This window comes from Haliotis rufescens, unplaced genomic scaffold (genome assembly GCF_023055435.1).
Source record: "Haliotis rufescens isolate VD_foot unplaced genomic scaffold, xgHalRufe1.0.p SCAF_1, whole genome shotgun sequence".
NCBI classification, from domain to species: Eukaryota; Metazoa; Mollusca; class Gastropoda; order Lepetellida; family Haliotidae; genus Haliotis; species Haliotis rufescens.
The window spans coordinates 41796708-41816976 of NW_025963779.1; the positions used below are offsets into that span (position 1 = coordinate 41796708).

General features: G+C 37.2%; 1 protein-coding gene across 1 annotated transcript in view; it reads left to right on the forward strand.

Annotated features, from left to right (window-relative positions):
- LOC124118012 (structural maintenance of chromosomes protein 5-like) overlaps positions 1 to 9463 on the forward strand; it is a 232526-nt gene extending 223063 nt beyond the window's left edge. The window contains exons 23-25 of the mRNA XM_046480045.2: positions 541 to 720; positions 5305 to 5400; positions 7595 to 9463. Of these exons, the coding sequence (XP_046336001.1) occupies positions 541 to 720; positions 5305 to 5400; positions 7595 to 7732 (414 nt within the window). The 3' untranslated portion in view covers positions 7733 to 9463. The remainder of the gene's footprint in view (positions 1 to 540; positions 721 to 5304; positions 5401 to 7594) is intronic.
- The last annotated feature ends 10806 nt before the right edge of the window (positions 9464 to 20269 follow it).

Here is a 20269-nt window from a genome sequence, read left to right on the forward strand (position 1 = left end):
GAAGACACTTGCAATTAAGGGAAGAGGAATGTCTTTTATATGTCCTACAGTCTATATTTGTGTCCTTTTTATATCCCTGCAGCACATTTTGAGGTTTTTTTTATATGGACACCGTCAGACCGTTCGTCCGTCTGTGCAAGATGTCGTTTCCGGAGATCTTGAAAACTGTACAGTATTTCTTCAGTTGGCACATAGATAGGTCTGGTGGTAAACTGATGCCTTTTGATAGTTTAGGTTTATCAACACTTTGTCCTCTTGTTATTAATGATATTACATATATAATATAATATTACACATATAATATAATATCAGTATGTTGAGATAATGACAGTCACAGCGACTGGTGATTATTTTATGACCTTGCTATTTCCTGACACACTCAAATCTGTCACTTGCAAGTCTAAATACACCTCCAGCACTTTGTAAATCAAGGCATAGATACTTATTTTAGATCTGAAACCACTGTGTCAATGAATAAAAGTATCAATGCATGGACAGTTGAGAGCCAATCCTGAAGGATGCATGTGTTTTAATTTTCAGGAGGACTATGAAAAATATGGAGTCAGAATAAAAGTGAAATATCGTGATGGTGAACCACTGAGAGAGTTGACCCCCCATCATCAGAGTGGAGGTGAAAGGAGCGTGGCTACTGTTCTTTATATGATGGCGCTACAAGAACTGGCCAAATCTCCGTTCAGATGTGTTGATGAAATCAATCAGGTCAGATATGTATTTGATGCCTGTTAATCATGCATAGTCATGCCATTCACTTTGACTACATTGTTGCAATAAAGAAGGGTGAGTAGAATAAACAACTGGGGTTTCAGATCGTTAATCAGAAAAATATTTTATCCCATTGAAGAATGGTTTTGTTTCAAATCATTATACAGAATACTATTTCATCCCATTCACTTCCCTTCCACTACTGGCTGTGGACAGAAAGGGTATTCCCCTACACAACACTGAACACCAAAGTATTGTTACTTTTTATAGCGGGGCAATATCTTGAAAGCAGTTCATTTGGATTCTGTGTCCGATGACATTGCTTTTATATGCAACAATGCTTGCTCCTCCCTCCTGCCTTGTTCTATTAGTGCTTTTTTTTTTTTTACTCCCCTGCAACTCGTTGTCATTTCCCCGACTATCGCTCCATCTTTAGTCTTCAGTTCTCCTGATACTTTAGGAGCGGTTGCCTCCACTAAGACTTTGCCTGCTTAAAGTGTGCCACTACCTGCCTATGCCTTCAGCATCATATCCTCTCATCTTTTCGAGGCAAGGATGTTAACTGACTATTAAAGTCCAGTTTCAACCTTTGCCCAACAAGGCTGGAATTCCGGAGTTACATTTTTGCTGGACAAATAAGATTGTTCAATCAAAATTATCTATCTGATTCATAAACCACATGGATTTCAACGTGCAGATTTCAGTAAACTAAAGGATTTGCAAAGCATGTGTACCACCAACTGGGCGTTAACAGATATTTTATTAATCTTTCCATGTTTTCAATCATGGTGCTCACATGATTTGATGCACTTCGCAAGGTAAGGCCTGTTTTATTACAATATTGATCTTGATTATCGATCAGATCGTCTTGACTGGGTGCTGGCATTTTGTTTGAAGCAATTGCAAGTGATTGAGAGGTGGAATCTGGATGGTCAATAGGAGGGACATAAAAGGGACATAACTCGTAATAGCCACTGGTGGCTCTAGGATCGAGCATGGAAATTCCAGCCAAGATCAGTAAGGGGTGGAATCTGGACTATTATAGTCATTTAACTTCCTTGCCTTGGTAAGATGTATCCTCCTTACTTTCATCTGTGGATGATGAATATGATGTACTTTAGGATGCAGTATTCACCAAAGTCTGATCTGTCTACCCAATTACCTGCCTACCTGGGCCTAGATTTTCGAAACGATCTTAGCTAAGATAAATCTTAACTACTTACGTTCAAAGATAAGATATCTTCAGGCTAAGATAAGATAGATTTTCGAAACAATCGTAAACCTGTAGCAGATCGCTCAGAGCTACGACACCAATCTATAGCGGGAGAATAGCTCGAAGTATTCAAGCGTATCGAGGTGTCAAGTTCTGTCTCGGAATATCCTCAGTCTTGTCATCAAATCATTGTTATCTTCATCATGAAAGATACTATAAACTTACGACAGGTATAGGTCTATCTTAGATTTACGACAAACTTAAGATATCTTAGGGCTATGATAGTTTCGAAAATAGGCTACGATAGCCTACGATTTCCTTACGATAACTTTACGATAATTATGTCTCCCCCAGAATGGAGGGAGACATATTGTTTTTGGCACGGTTCCCGTCGGCATCGGCGTTCCCACCGTTTCCGGACCATAACTCAGAAACCGTTTAATATTTTTTCGCGAAACTTTGTATACACATTAACCCAGCACTGAAGTGGTGCCTTTTGCTATTTAGAGATTTTTGACATTTTTATTTTTTCTCGTTTCCATGGAGATAAGTTGAACATAGACTCTGAATGGGGGTAAGCTTGGTTTCCGAACCATAACTCGGAAACCGTTTAATTTTTTTTTCGCGAAACTTTGTATACACATTAACCCAGCACTGAAGTGGTGCCTTTTGCTATTTAGAGATTTTTGACATTTTTATTTTTTCTCGTTTCCATGGAAATAAGTTGAACATAGGCTCTGAATGGGGGTAAGTTTTGTTTCCTGACCATAACTCAGAAACCGTTTAATATCACAATGAAGCACTGCTTGTTGAACGAGCTGAAAGCACTCCATTGGTAACAATCACTGCAGCTGATATTTGTTTCTCAGCTACCTCAAACAAGTCCTACAAAAGAACAAATCCAATGGAAACTGACAACGCCAAACTTCCACCTCGTGTAACTCTCTGCATTGGTGCACGTGTCCTCTTGTGCTCAAATGTTGACGTACCAGATGGCCTTTCAAATGGTGTTCTTGGAACAGTAACATCCATCATTGCAGGAAACAGCCCACTTGGCTTGCCTACAGCTGTGTGTGTCAAGTTTGATGATGACCAAGTTGGACGCAACGCAAGGAAATCTCATCCACCTCCACCAAGAATTGACCCATGTTCCACGGTCATCAAACCTGAAAAAGAACCTATTCACCACAAGCCAATTAAAGTTACCCGTCACCAAATTCCACTTAAATTGGCATGGGCGGTGACTGTGCACAAAGTGCAGGGAATGACCACAGACAAGGCTGTTGTTTCATTAGACAGAATATTTAAAGCAGGTATGGCTTATGTTGCGCTAAGTAGAGTGACATCACTCAATGGCTTGTTCCTCATTAAGGACGATTATAAACCAAGTGGAATCTATGCAGACAGCAGGGTAGAAAATGCCATTTCAGAAATGCCGCTTGCTACAAGTTTGCCAAGATGGAATAACCTAGTACCACCAAACATTCCTGATTATGCAAATTCCCTGGTGCTTGTGGGCCACAACACTGAAGGATTTCTCCCTCACTTGAAAGATTTCACAGCAAATAGATTTCTGCCAGCTGCAGACATCATAGCCCTTCAAGAAACATGGCTTCTTCCAAATCAGTCATTTACTAACCCACTGCCTACCCACAATGTTCTGACATGTAGCAGGGGAAATCAGTACAACTCAGCCTCTAGTGTACCAGACTCATTGAAAACGAGAGGAAAGGGTGGAGTGGATCTTTCCTACAAAGTCATTGACACTTCATGTGTAGGACTGGAATGCCTTGGCATCCAGTTGCAGTGTTCATCAATTTCTGTTTTCTCTGTGTACAGACCACCAACCCTTCCCATTCCCTACTTCAGACAAGAGTTGAACAGAATGTTGGACCTATCTCCGACTAACAGTACAGTTCTTCTGGGAGATTTCAACATTGACCTCAATACAAACAAAGCGCAACCTCTTCTGCAAGAACCCTTCACGCAGCTGATTGAAGTGTCCACTACCAGGAAAGAAACTGTTATTGACCATATTTATGTCAAGGATCTTTCGCATCAGAGAGCTGGTGTGGTGCCTTGCTATTACAGTTTCCATGACATCACATATGTCATTGTGTAGAAGACCTGCAGAGTCAGATACACGGGCAATTACATCACAGAGACTTTCCTTTGTGCCATATAACATTGCTACATCATTTCTGATATGTTGGGAATATTTATATTGTGTCCAAACTCTATTAGTACTTTAATTGGATTTTCTACAAATACTTCAGTAACAAGAAAACTGTGCTACTTAGATGACTACACTGTCAGGTGAGTAAATAATTGAGGGATTAGTGGTGTTGATTAGACGCTGAAGTGGTGCCCATTAGTTGTTTGAAATTTCTAGGAGTTCTATTTTTGTCTCTGTTATTTAGTAATGGAGGGTGGGAATGAAGAGATGGGGTTTAACGTGAAGTAAACGAATGAATGGGGGTTAGGGGAGTGGGGGGAGACATATGTTTTTACGAGTAAAAACACTTTCTAGTTTTAGGGCTAAGATCGTTTCGAAAATCTAGGCCCTGCACCTGATATGGCATCTCCACCTCCATTTTGGCCTGGTTCAGCCTAGTGCAATGCCTGTCACTTCTACTGCAACTGGTGTACCGCATATCTGACATTGCCAGTGCCTGCTGCGAAGTTTTTAACTTTGCCAGTACCTGCTTCATCTGTTGTGCATGGAATATCATTTCCCTTCCTGATGCTTTTGTCTGGTCCTGGGTCACTGAACCTGGTGCAGGGCTGGCAGAAGATTCAGCCACACAAGAGTGGAACGTAACTTTGCAATGACCAACAGTTTAGAGCTGATGATACAGGATTGGTGAACACACATCATGAGCGAAGTAAGAAGTTATGTCTAGTCCATGCACATGGCAATTGTCACTAGGAAGGATGAGTCTCCAGGTTACACTAATGCACAATTACAAACCGGGTGATACTGTTGCATCAGGATTAGAAATAATTTACCTCCATGAAGATATGTGTCAGAATTAGTCCTCAAGAATCGATGCTTGTTGTAAGAGGTGACTTACAAGATCAGGCGGTCAGGCTCTCTGACTTAGTTGATGCATGTCATTGTATCCTAAAAGTGTAGATTGATACAGATCCCTGGAATTCACTGGAATTTCGATCTTGATTATTTACAGACCGCAATCACATAGCTGGAATACTGAGTGTAGAGTTAAACAAACAAACAAACAAATAATTTACTGATATTTGAATAGTTCACATATTAAATACTTATTCTGATATGATGTGATAATTCCCTACATGCAGAATGTTGTTTTGTTGTGATGTACATACTTTCTCGCTTGGTATTTTTCCAGGGTATGGATCCGATCAACGAGAGGAAAGTGTTTGAGCTGGTTGTTCAGACTGTTTGTAAAAAGTCCACCTCACAGTATTTTCTGCTGACACCCAAAGTAAGATGACAGTTAACAAAGGGTATTTCCTCAAATTAATTGGGTTAATAGCAGAATAGAACTTATTCCATGGCCCATCCTATTTTTTAGGTCACCAGGACCAAAGGTCCAAGTGAGCTTATGGCATGGCTGTTTGTCCGGCCATCAACAATTGACTTCTTAAGGGACTTCTGCTGAGGGAATGAGTCTGAAAACTTCCTCAAGCATCGTAACAAGACAATCAAATTTCAGTTTTTGAACCTGTAGACTGTGTGTCGAAGGGAACTGTAAGATTACATGCCCATATTCGACAGAGGCATGTCAATTGCCATTAATTTAGAAGTCAGAAGGAACGATATATTCCGTTTGGCAGAATCACATGCTTTTTAATGATACCAAATTATCTAAATTTGATGGATTTCTCATCGAGATATCAAAGAAAATTACCGTTACTTACGAAAGTATGGCTCATTGAAAACAGCAGCGGTTTTGGCATCAGTGCAACATGTACACGTCATCTTCAAAAACGTAATGGTGACAATGTGTCCGTATAAAATACTTTTGAAAATATGATCCTTCACGACAATGTACTGAAGTTTGCATATATATATCAAGTCAATACATGGATTTGGAGAGAATTTGTCAGTAACATTTTATCGTATTTAAAGAATTGGCTACGGCCCAACTGGAAAACGACACATACTTCCATAATTAAGTGAAGTAAACATCGTTGCAAAGTTGTTTGGGCAGGAATATAAAGTACATTGGTTCCTTCAGAATGGATCTATGCAGCTTATAAATGTTTAAAAGATTTCATTAATTAATGACAATGTACTCCTTGAATAACTACGAGGACAACCCGCTCTTCATTTTGTGATTTGTAGGACATTGTTGGTGTTTTGATTTCCGAGCCCTGCCCCATGAATGTCATGGGGTTGATATTTGCTTGTGTTTTGAAAGTACCCGTAATTGCTTTTTCTGGTAGGATTTAAGAGTCCAAAAGAGTAAGTTTTGGTAAGTTTCGTGTTGTAGATCACTGTTTTAAATGGAATGAGATTTATCATGGAGTACATTCTTTCATATATATGGAGACCATAAACCGATCACGTCGAAGACCCGGGTTCGATTCCCGACATGGATACAATGTGTGAAGCCCATTTCAGGTGTCCCTGCCGTGATATTGCTGGAATATTGCTATAAGTGGCATAAAACTACACTCACTCACTCACTCACTCACTCCCCGCCTTTTGCCATATTCAACGGAAAATTAAACATACTTCGATTTAGAAGATTGTCTTCTTCTGCCAAGGTATATATATGAAGGCAATGTAAACTTTAGTGATATTAAAAGAGCAATAGTCCAGCAAAGTGGATCATGCTTGATTTTCATACGTCTGCAAGCATTATGACACAGGATTTGTACTTGTGTGTGGCGAAAATATTTAACAAAAACACTTGAAATTAGGATTGGCAAATGTTTAAAACTCGTTTATTGTATCCTGAAAATTTTATAACATGACACGCTAGATTAACCCATATATTCTCATTTCTGCAACTGATATGATGACCACGAAAATTAAGTTTTTATTCTGTTTAACGTTTGCACAATAAATTTACTGAAATGGTTCATAACTTACCGTCGCACTGTTGTTTTTCGATAACAAAATGTGACTTTATACTCAGTTAAAACTATCCTTTCCAAGATATCCTTATTGATCATTCACTACCACAGGTGAGAGGGAAGTCTTTGAAGGCATTTTTAAGTTGGAAGAACATAAACACTTGACACTTTTTATCGATAGCAACTTATTTTATTCTTTGTCATGACGTGTCAGAGCTACTTCTTGCTCCTTGCTCAGGCTGAATCATCATGACAAAGGATAAAAGGAGTTCCTATCCTTAAAGTGTCATGTATTCACAGGTAAGAAGAGACCTATGTAGATCCGAGTTAGAATAGGTCTTCAGCAATCCATGCTTGTAGTAAGAAGCAACTATGCTTGTCGAAAGAGGCAACTAAAGTGATCATGTGGTCAGGCTCGCTGACTTGGTTGATGCATGTCATCGTATCCCAATTGCATGATCGATGTTCATTATGTCAATCACTGGATTGTCAGGTCGAGACTTGATTATTTACAGACCGCCATCATAATTATGTTGTAAATTGCAGCAGCCATGTTGATGCCTCACTTGAAAGCTTTCTTGTAACATTTTGCAGCTGCTGCCAGACCTTGAGTATGCAGACAATATGACCATCCTTGGAATCTACAGTGGCCCTCACATGATGAACCACACAGAATGGAATGTCCGCAAATTCCTTCGGAGACGGGAAAAACTATCAGAAAGAGTTGTTTGAAAAGAATCCCTGATATTTTATTTGGTATTGTATTTGGTGCCATGGTATGATTGCATCCAGGCTTGTAATACAAAGGAAAATACCTTTGATTGAACTAATTATCAATATTACAGATCTTCATAATATTATTTTTGTGTTTGACTGTTTTTATGTATTGCACTTTTGACATCTCTGAAACTACAAAAACTGTAAAGCTGAAACTTTGCATCAATGAGCCATTGAAAGTGTCGCTAAATCAATATGAACATTTTTATTTTTGTTCATTACTGCATCATTTCTACATGTTTATTATGTTTAATTTTAATTTAGAAATTGGTACTCAGGCAATGGCTTTTGAAAAAATAGTGTGGGCCGTTGACCAAATAAACAGTTGTGTACAATCAACCTCAGAAAGGGACACTCTACAACAATGTATTCCTTGATGAGTTAAATAGTAACACATATATATCCTAGTCCAATTTGAAGAAGTTAGTGTTCAGGCAGAAAGACCAAGCTTTTGATTTTTTAACTTTTCCTGCATTTCTCATTAATGCAGTTACTGCTTGTTCTTGACAGAGAGGTGTGAGGTCTTGCTGAAGAAGAAGTTGTTCCAGCTGGTTGAGTGGCTGACCCTATCACACAGCTCCCATGGGAGTATGGAAGGGGTGACGTCACTGATCAGCACATTACTGCTGTCACCTCATAGAGAGTTTCATCTCTAATCCATTTGAATCCTTTGTGTGTTTTGCAACACTTATAATACATTGTGATTGTTATTGTGCTTATGGTTTGTGTCTTCACATCTTTCCATGATTTATGCCATAGCATTAATATTTGATGCCTGGTGGTTGTTTTTACCACAGTAAAATATCAGGTATATTGTTGTTCCAATTAGCCATTTTGAATTCATTTCGTGATCACGTTTTTTGTATCATGTGTTCTGTATTCTTTGTATTGCTTGGTACTTCAATTCATTGTCATACCCTTGCGATGTTATTGTTATTAAAGTGGTGGTGTTTCCCATTCTTTGTGTAAACTTAGTCTTCATAGAACCACATGGCTGGGATAAATGATTTTGGCATACATAATCGGGGGTGAACGCATTTTGATTACACTCTGCTATCATTGCAGATACATTCATTAGTCGCTATCCTCCTCCCGGATCAACTCAAACCACATTTCAAATGGTGGACGGTGGAGTCGAATGTCTTAGACAGTGTCTCCTTGATGCAACATCCTTGCGCCTTCCCCCTCCAGATCAGACAAGGTACCTCCCTCAGAGTGGAATACCTATCTGGACACATTTGGTCTTGTCTGTCAATACCTCAGCTACCCCAACATCAACCTGTTTGCCACCTGAACTTCCAGGTCCAGACATGGTGCCCGATCCACAAGCCTGATTAGTTAACACCCTGAGCATCCCCGGGTCATGACTAAAGCGTACATCTTCTCTCCTGGTCCATCTAAAAAGAGCTTTAAGCACCAAGGGTCACACTGCAAGGGCAGCAAAGGCAATCACCTAGGCGCACAGGCCTTCTACCAGGGGCCGACGATTGGCGCTCCTTCGAGAGTTTCTGCAAGGAGAAACACCAGGATCCCACCTCTGTGTCACCCCAATTCTTAGCTGAATTATGTCTCCCCCAGAATGGAGGGAGACATATTGTTTTTGGCACGGTTCCCATCGGCGTCGGCGTCGGCGTTCCCACCATTTCCGGACCATAACTCAGAAACCGTTTGATATTTTTTCGCGAAACTTTGTATACACATTAACCCAGCACTGAAGTGGTGCCTTTTGCTATTTAGAGATTTTTGACATTTTTATTTTTTCTCATTTCCATGGAGATAACTTGAACATAGACTCTGAATGGGGGTAAGCTTGGTTTCAAGACCATAACTCGGAAACCGTTTAATATTTTTTCGCGAAACTTTGTATACACATTAACCCAGCACTGAAGTGGTGCCTTTTGCTATTTAGAGATTTTTGACATTTTTATTTTTTCTCGTTTCCATGGAGATAACTTGAACATAGACTCTGAATGGGGGGGTAAGCTTGGTTTCCGGACCATAACTCGGAAACCGTTTAATATTTTTTCGCGAAACTTTGTATACACATTAACCCAGCACTGAAGTGGTGCCTTTTGCTATTTAGTGATTTTGAACATTTTTATTTTTTCTCGTTTCCATGGAGATAACTTGAACATAGACTCTGAATGGGGGTAAGCTTGGTTTCCGGACCATAACTCAGAAACCGTTTAATATTGTTTCGCGAAACTTTGTATACACATTAACCCAGCACTGAAGTGGTGCCTTTTTCTATTTAGAGATTTTTGACATTTTTATTTTTTCTCGTTTCCATGGAGATAACTTGAACATAGACTCTGAATGGGGGTAAGCTTGGTTTCCGGACCATAACTCGGAAACAGTTTAATATTTTTTCGCGAAACTTTGTATACACATTAACCCAGCACTGAAGTGGTGCCTTTTGCTATTTAGAGATTTTTGACATTTTTATTTTTTCTCGTTTCCATGGAGATAAGTTGAACATAGGCCCTGAATGGGGGTAAGCTTTGTTTCCTGACCATAACTCAGAAACTGTTTAATATTTTTTCGCGAAACTTTGTATACACATTAACCCAGCACTGAAGTGGTGCCTTTTGCTATTTAGAGATTTTGGACATTTTTATTTTTTCTCGTTTCCATGGAGATATCTTGAACATAGACTCTGAATGGGGGTAAGCTTTGTTTCCAGACCATAACTCAAAAACTGTTCAATATTATTTCATGAAGTTGTAACATATTAACCAAGTCCTGAAGTGGTGCTTCTTGCTATTTAGAAGTTTTTCACATTTTATTTTTTCTTGTTTATGGAGACAAGTTTAACTTAGACTCTGTATTGGGATGGGCTTTGTTCCAGAACTAAACTCAACACCCCTTCAATATTTCTGTGTCTTTTGCTTATAATGAAATTTAAGAATTTGATCTTTTCAATATTATTGAATTCAAAGCAATTCTAGAATTAAAATATTGTGAATTATTTTTGTGGGAATGAACAGATGGGGCTTAACGTGAAGTAAACAAATGAATGGGGGTTAGGGGAGTGGGGGGAGACATATGTTTTTACGAGTAAAAACACTTTCTAGTTTCTACTGTTTCTGCTTCGTCTGAAGGGCAACACCATCACGACCTACCTTGTGGCCCTTAGCTCCAACTTGGCAGTTCCTGAGGATCGAAAGATGACCAAGATTCCGGAACTCCAAGCGTTGTTATGCTTGTTTCGTCTGGAAGACCAGAAGGGTCAAATTCAGACACCTGGCGTGGGATCTGAACGTGGTGGTTCTACTGAGGCAATCCACTCGGTGTCTTACTGCAACCTTACCAAGAAGATGGTCTTCCTCTTGGCCTCTTGGCTCTGACAACAGCAACACAAGTGAGCAAACTACATGTGTTCGTTTTGAGCGCAGAGCGCATGGAGTAGCTCATCTTGGGCTGTGCTGGGACTTCATATCCAAGTTGATGGTTGTGGTTGAAGATGATCAGAAACTCCTACTATGTCCTGTGTGGACGCTGCAGTGCTTCATCCGACATTCCAAGAATCATCAAGGACAACATCGCCACCCTTGCAGCCGCAACTCAATCGCCCTATGGCTTAGCCCTGGAAGACATAGAAGGCGTCCACACCTTTGGCCCTTTGGTAGTTCCAAAGCAGGTCACCGGCACAAAACGCCACTGACACTTCCACATGTCTGGGGCTGACCTTTCGACCTCTCCGGTGTGTGTCACCCCAGACTAGAAGGTTACATGCTGCACACATTGGCTCAGTACGTCAGTTTTTTACTTTAACTACGTTTAATTTCTATTACTGCAATGATATCTGGACATCACTCTCTCCTTCCCCGCTGACAGGAATGGTCACTCAATGCCAGACATAGAAGTTGCTGCATGGTTGGAGTCTATGGAGAGTTTACTGAAGATCACATCTGAAGGTATGCCCTTCTCAAGGGCCGTCAGATAAAGATGCATTAAGGAGTAGTGCAGTATAAGTTAAAAAAATCTAGTAAAATCCTAGATATTTTTTATATTTGAATGTACTTATCCTGGATTACTTCATCTATCCTGCATTACTCCTGGGCTAACTTGTCGCAGAGCTGCCTCCCCATGATATCTTCGGATGCTCTGTTTTTTGCAGTAATGTTGTGGTCAGTGTTGTCAACCATTCCATTGTCACATGGGAGCTGTGTGATAGGGGTAGCCACTCAACCAGTTGGAACAACTTCTTCTTCTGCAGGACCTTGCACAGTTCTTTCTCTGTCAAGAACAAGCAGTAAATGCATTAAGGAGTAATGCAGGATAAGTATACAAATATATAAACTATCTAAGATTTTACTAATTAATTTTCAAGTCACAGAACTAAACTTCATATTATCCAATGTTTGCTATCAAGAGCATCTCAAAAACTCTTCCATATTTTGTGCTTTAATAGACGCTGTATATATGTGTTTTTTTAATCCACAGTGAATAAGTATTAATTTTCTCAACACAACTTTAGAAAATCGCCGTGAAAAAAATATCATGAAACTTGGGATCATGAAAATATCTTAAATACTACAACAAATATATATTGCTTCTAGTATCAAACAGGTTTAAGATAACAAAAGTAACAGGGTAATCTGGAGTGCAATGTTTGACTACAAGTACCAGTGTGTGCATAACAGTTTTTTTCACACTGTGAAGACATTACTGTAGTCACATAACATTGGAAATAGCATGTTAACAAATTGGTATTGAAGTATACAAGTTTTTACACTATCTGGATATAAAATGATGCCTAACTGGACATATGTTTGTAATCTATGATATTAATTTTATTCAGTATTTCATTCAATATTGTTTACATTTTTTTCGGTGAAATCATGTATGAACTGATTGTCAGATCGCACTATGAACTTGCCTTGAAATGAACATTAGTTGTAAGAGATGCAAAGTCTTCTTATCACTGCATTAAGAATTCTTTTAAGTTATGATGTTAAGTATTCTTAATACTAAATCACCCAAATCCTTCACGAGATGCGCAGTAAATCAGTGTGCAAGTAAAGGGAAGTAACTGCTATGTTGGGTCGCATTATTCTAGTATTGCAGCATTTCACTGTCTGTGTCCAAGATGCGGAATATTTACCCTTTTTTTCTCTCTTTTCTTTAAAAAATGGAAATAAATGTGGCAGCCTTTATGATGATGCAGCTGTGCCTGAGAACCAAGACTAACTGGAATTACACATGGTATGCTAGTGGCATACTGTGATTCATTACCCAGCTATGACCTTTGACATATGAATTACCTTGTTTATGTAGCTTTATTGCATTTGTCAGATCTCCTGAAACTTCTGGGTTTATGAAGCTAAAATTTTGTGTACCGTGTATAGGATTCCAGGAAATTTGTCTCCAGAATTACTATCCTATTCTTGGCTGCCACATTGAAAATATCATGTGTGGGATGCCAGGGTACAATTTGTCTGCAATAAAATTTACTTGTAGGAGGCGTCAAAATGGATCGGGTAGTCAGTGTGTGTCGTACCTTGACAGCCTGGGACATTGATTATAGTATCAATCACTTGTTTGTCTTGTTCTGACTACATTATTTGACAGTGGTGAAATACAGTATATGTTATTATGTCCATACATACTGCACATGACATAATGATGTTGAATGTGCAATGGCAAACATGATTTTGACTTGTTGAGTTACCAGTCAGACATACTTCCATGAATGTGTGTTTCTATAACAATGAAAAGTCCTCTGATGTGAAACAGACCCAGGAACTGAAGTTTTAGCAACTTGACTTGATGTGCAAAGCTTGCTCTAAGTACATTGTGACAGTCACTACGTACCTGCTGGCCAGCAGTGCCTCAGCCATATGAATACAATATATGTGGCTTGCTTATATATAGTAACATGTTATGTGTTTATTTGTATATAGGCCCATGAAGATTCGGGTTAAAATAGGTCTTCAGCAACCCATGCTTGTTTGTAAGAGGCGACTAACGGGATCTGGTGGTCAGGCTCGCTGACTTGGTTAATGCATGTCATCAATCCCAATTGCATGGATCGATGCTCATGATATTAATCACTGGATTGTCTGGTCTAGGCTTGATTATTTACAGACTGCTGTCATATAGCTGTAATATTGCTGAGTGTGGTGTTAAACAACAACAAACAAACCAAACCAGACTATATTTGATACATTTTTTATCTCACCTGTCCTTTATAACTGTAAGGTTATATCATTGAAACGTTTTACATTTTTGAATTTTTCTCCAAAATGACTTCATGACTTCAGCTGAAAGTTTGTGTGGATGTTTGTTACTATAATTGAGTTCAAGTTTGTTCAAGGCATCAAAATCAGAATTTCCATATGGCCCCTGTCAGTCATCTTGGATTTTGAAAAAATATGTTCTCAAAAACTTTAAAGGCCAAGTCCTGAAACTTGGTGGGTGTTATGAAAAGTTGGTACTTGTGTAGTTAGTATTGGGGTTCAACATAATGTTCCATTATATTTATTAAATTTTTAGCTTGATTTGAATTTTACACTTCCACCATATTGTAAAATGAAACTTAAGGCAGTTACTCAAGATATTTTATACAAATTGTAATGAAATTTTGTATTTGTCTAGTTTTTTTTAAGATTCAAACATGTATGTTCCTTTTTCGCTAAATTTCAACTTTTGACCTTGTTTTGACAATGCTTAGAGAGTTGAACTACAGCAAGTATATTTCTCCTTAGCACCATAACATATTTTTTGGCTAATCATTAAATTTTAGTGTTAGTTACTACCGTAGTCATCTGTACTTCTGCAGAAAATATTTGTTAATCACTGCTGACAGCAGCTCTTTCTAAGTGGCTGTCTTTGTTGATATTTTAAACTGTTGACTACAGATCCAGGTGAGCTACAATGGGATGACACAATGTTTTTACTTCATTTATCGTGGCTGAAATGTAAGGTCGTCCCATACAAATTATGAATGTATTGGTATTCAACATACATGTAGAGATGTGCAAACTTCTCTTGTCTTATGCATTTACTTGTTTGCCCTAGTATTCTTACTTTTATCAGCTTTACATTTTGTTGCAAATAATCAAAAGAAAAATTAAATAAGCTACAGATCATTGTGCTTAAGTTTTGGTACTTTTATAATAGTCTACATTTCTTATGTGTTCTATTTGGTTTGATGGGGAATTTGAATATTTCATGCTCTTTTCCTTGTTTTGTTAAAAGGTTTAAGAATGATTCATAGCATACATATGGGGCTCTTTTCCTTCTTTATCTCTTCTACTATAGCAGATTTATATGGATACAAAACCTGCTTGTTTCAATTTTTCACTGATATGTTAAAAAATATTACACTATGTACACCCAAGATTAAAACTCAACTTACTGTCATGTTACGTGTTGTATGTCTCCTCGGTTCTACCCAAGAGTATAAGTTTTACAAGGTGATTTCCATGTAGAAACGCAAAAGTTATCCCGAAAATCAGTGCATCCAGAACTAAATCAATGAATACCTAGCAAATTATATTAAAACACTTAGGTTTAGGTAATACAATGGGTCAAACATGTGGCAGCAGCAATACATAAGGACCTAATACACGAGTTAGTGCACTCGTACATGCCCAGAAATTGGCACAGTAAAATGTCATGAATGTGGCATGTGCCTCACGATTTACACCTGACAGTTTCAAGAATGTTCCCAACCCAATACAACGATTTCCAGTTTAATTAAATGAGATTGGAGATGAAAGCGTTCCTAAGGCCTCTTCAAACCCACATATACGTAAACCATGGCTTGAAAATTATTGTAAACAAGCCAGGACAAATAGGAAGAAAGCTGAGAAATATTTCCGGCAGCATCCTACTGTCCACAACCTAAATAATCTTAAAATCACAAGCGCCAAAGCGAGACATACCTTAAAACAAAATACATGTCAGTCATGGAGGAACTATGTATCTAAATTCAATTACCGCACACCCATGTTCAATGTTCAAGATGTGGAGTATGATTCAAAAGAAGTTGGGCAAAGGGTCAAAATCTGGAACTCGCAATCACAAAGATGGTAAAACACTTTTAACAACTGAGATTGCCAGCAAGGTTGGTGAAACTCTGGCAAATCATTCCTCGTCGTCAAATTATAACCCTCAATTTCAGAGGTTTACAAAACAGCAGGAAAAGAAACAAGTCAATTTTAATTCTGATAATGGTAACAACGAAACATTTTTACTCCAAGAATTGCATACTGCCGTAGGGCAGGCTCATAACACTGCAGCAGGAGCTGACAACATTCATTATCAACTCCTGAAACACTACCCCGATTCATGTTTGCTTAATATATTTGATAAAATGTTGACAACTGGAATTTGTCCTTTGTGGCACAATGCTATTATCATTCCCATACCAAAGCCTGGGCAGGATCAGACAGATCCATCCAACTACCGCCCAATATCATTAACTAGCTGTGTTTGTAAAACCATGGAGCGCATGGTCAACATTTGATTAGTCTGGTACTTGGAGACCAATAACCCCCTGAGTGACATCCATTGTGGTTTCCGAAAAAAAACACCAGAAGTACAATTGACCATTAGAATCACTTATTAAAAATTCCATAGTCAATAAACAACGTACTGTATCAACCTTTTTAACCTAGAGAAGGCATTTGAAAAAATGGTATTTTAAAAGATTTGCATGAATTTGGATTGAAGGGGCAAATTACCTCAGTTCATATCTGAATTTTCAACAATTTTTAATAGTCTCACCAAAGTATTAAATAATAGCATTGATGGTTCACTTTTTGTGAATGATTTTAGCATTTCTTGATATATTTTTTGCAAGATACACATTTCACATTTGGGGAAGAAAAATATGTAAGATCCATGTGGGGCTATGATGTGATTCTTAACTGTCATTCTAGCCAAGCTAGAGGTGTAGCTCTATTATTAGACTGTAATGTAGAGTATAAGATTCACCATGTATTTAAAGATGGCTCCGGCAACTTTTTATTGATTGACATAACTTTGAATGGTAATCGAATGTCGGTTGGAATTATTTATGGCCCAAACACCGACACACCTGATTTCTATAAGATGATATTGACAAAATTTAAGGACTATGGAAATAGCAGTTACATATTAGGTGGAGACTTTAATCTGGTGCTTGACCCTGATAAAGATACAAACAATTACAAAAATATTAACAACCCTAATGCCAGAGAACAGCTTTTAGAACTGATAGGAGAACTTAACCTAATTGACATTTGACAATAACCAAGACTCAAGGCAATATACATGGAGACGTTCAAATCCTATAAAACAGGCCAGGTTAGATATTTTCCTTGTTTCTGAAAATCTGTGTAGTAATGTTACCAATGTCAAGATAAATCCAGGGTACAGAACAGACCATTCATTTATAAATTTTACCATGAATATTGAAAGAAACACCAAAAGGAAAACCTATTGGAAATTTAACAACTCCTTGCTACAAGATCACAAGTATGTTGAACAAATAAAACAGGTAATATCTGATGTAAAGAAAGAATATGCTATACCAGTCTATAATCAGGATGCCATTGACCAAGTCCCTAATGATAACCTGCAATTCCAGATTGATGATCACCTTTTTATGGAAACTCTCCTCATGAAAATTAGGGGCAAATCAATAGCCTATTCTTCATTTATAAAAAAACAAATGACCAAAAAAGAAAATGACTTAACAGAAGAAATTGATGTACTAGAAAACAATTATGATGAAAATACTGCTAATGATCTAGAAACTAAAAAGATTGAATTGCAACAATTGCGAAAAAAAAGATTAGATGGTATATTAGTGAGATCAAAGGCAAGATGGAAAGATGAAGGTGAAACTATAAGTAAATATTTCTGTAATCTGGAAAGTAGAAACTATATCAGCAAAAATATGAAAGAAATAGAAAAAGTCCAGGGTCAGATGGTTTTTCATATGAATTTTTTCAAAATGTTTTGGCTTGATCTGGGCGACTTCATTCTTAGAACAATTAATTATAGCTATGAAACTGGAAATTTGTCAATCACCCAGAAGCAAGGCATCATCACCTGTATCCCCCAAAAAGATAAACCGAGACAACTCATAAAAAATTGGCGCCCGATTACCCTGTTAAACTCCATATATAAACTTTTATCTTCTGTGATTGCAGATAGATTTAAAAAAGTATTGCCTCAGATAATCAGTGAAGACCAAACTGGTTTCATGTCTGGAAGATATATCGGAGACAACATCCGCCTGATATATGATCTACTCTTATACACAGAATCTAAACAAATGCCAGGTATGCTACTTCTAGTTGATTTTGAGAAAGCATTTGACTGTCTCCTGGTCTTTTATCTTTAAAACACTGAATTTTTTTGGATTTGGCAAAAGTATTTCTAAATGGATTTCTATACTCTATAAAGATATCAGGTCTAGCCTAATTATAAATGGAAATATGTCACCTTGGATACCAGTCGGCCGTGGCTGTAGGCAGGGGGATCCATTATCTCCTTATATTTTTCTGCTTTGTGCAGAAATTCTCGCAATTCTTGTGAAAAAAAATAAAGATATTCAGGGCTTAACTATAAACGGTAAAGATTATTTAATTGCGCAATATGCAGATGATATAGAATTTCTTTTGGACGGTTCTAAGAGATCCTTCGAGGCTACCATAGACACTCTTGATATCTTTGCAAATATCTCTGGATTAAGAATAAATTTGGATAAAACTCAAATAATCTGGATAGGCTCCAAGAAGAATAGTAATATCAAATTTAGACAAGACTTAAACCTTGAATGGAACCCTGAAACCTTTGGAATTCTAGCCATAATTTTTTCTACTAATCAAGATAAAATGATTAAACTTAACTTTGAAAGCAATATCTTTGAAATTGAACAAACCACCAAGAGATCGATGAAAAGAATTATAACCCCATTAGGCAAAATTGCAATTATCAAATCAATGCTCATTTCAAAACTTAATTTCCTTTTCCTTACCCTCCCTAGTCCCCCAGAAGAATTCCTTAGAAAGATAAATACTATTCTTTTCAAGTTTTTATGGGATAATAAACCAGACAAAATAAAGAGAACAGTTGCTTGTAAACCTATTTCCCTTGGAGGACTTGGTATGATAGATATTTTTGCATATGTTGACGCTTTGAAAATAATCTGGATAAAAAAAGTTACTAAATGTTGATTTGGAAAAGAAATGGAAAATTTTAATGACTAATACTACTCCTGAATTTCCTGATTTACTATTTATGGGAAGTGATTTTCCACTTAAGCTTGCTAAAAAACAAACCAACCAATTTTGGAAAGATTGTTTTACTGCCTTTTCTAAATATAGCAATAAAATAAAACCCAATAATTATGAAGAGTTCCTAAGGGAACCTCTGCTATACAATAAAAATATTATTATAAATGGCAAATCATTAGATAACAAAACCTTTCATCTCAATAATATACACAGAATACATTGCTCACTAAACAATGATGGAAATTTTATGACATTGCAACAATTCTGTAATAAATACTTCAATATAAATTTTCTTGAATTTTATGGTATTACAAGACCAGTAAATACATACATGATACAATTAGGCATTAATAAAGACCTGCATCTGGAAACAACAAACAATACAAATATATCTATTGCCAATCTCTTTTCATGTAAAAAAGGCTCAAAGAAATATTACTATGTAATAAGTCAAACTGATGAAAGCTTAAAAGTTATTGACAAGTGGGATATGAACTGGCCTAGCTTATTTATCAGAGCACACAAAACTACTCCAGACCCTAAACTTAGATGGTTTCAGCTTAGATTGCTCCATAGAATTCTACCTGTTAATACCTATTTACTCAAGATGCATATTGTTGACAACTGTCTATGTACTTTCTGTAATGCCGAGCCAGAATCTATCCAATATCTGTTTTGGGACTGTAGGGTAAGCAAAAACTTCTGGAAAAGATTTTCACAATGGATTGAATCCAAGTGTCCACATACTGGCAAGATAAATCTTACTTCAGACCTAATTCTTTTTGGCTTTTCAAAACATTTCCACACCGATGATATTTTTGATCTGATACTCTTATTGGCCAAATTTCACATTTATAGATGCAAAATGAAAAATAACCAACCAACCATTACACATTTCCAAAATGAGGTTAAATATTATTACCAAATAGAAAAATATAGACACTTTAATAAAGCCAAACAGACTGAATTCTATACGAAATGGGCTCCTTATGAAAACCTTTTGAAAATATAAACATTTGCTATTCCAAAACTTTACTAAATATATATCCTGCATTCTGTCTTCGTAAATACTAAAGCTTCTAGTGAGTGTGAATGTGTGTATGGATGTGTGTGAATGATATGTTCTTTCTTAAAAAACCCTGGTCATGTATTTTGACTCTTACCAAAACATGATGTACTTTTACCAGGAACAATATAAAAAAAATATATAAAAATATAAAAAAATTATATCATATAATAGTCTTTAATTGGTCTT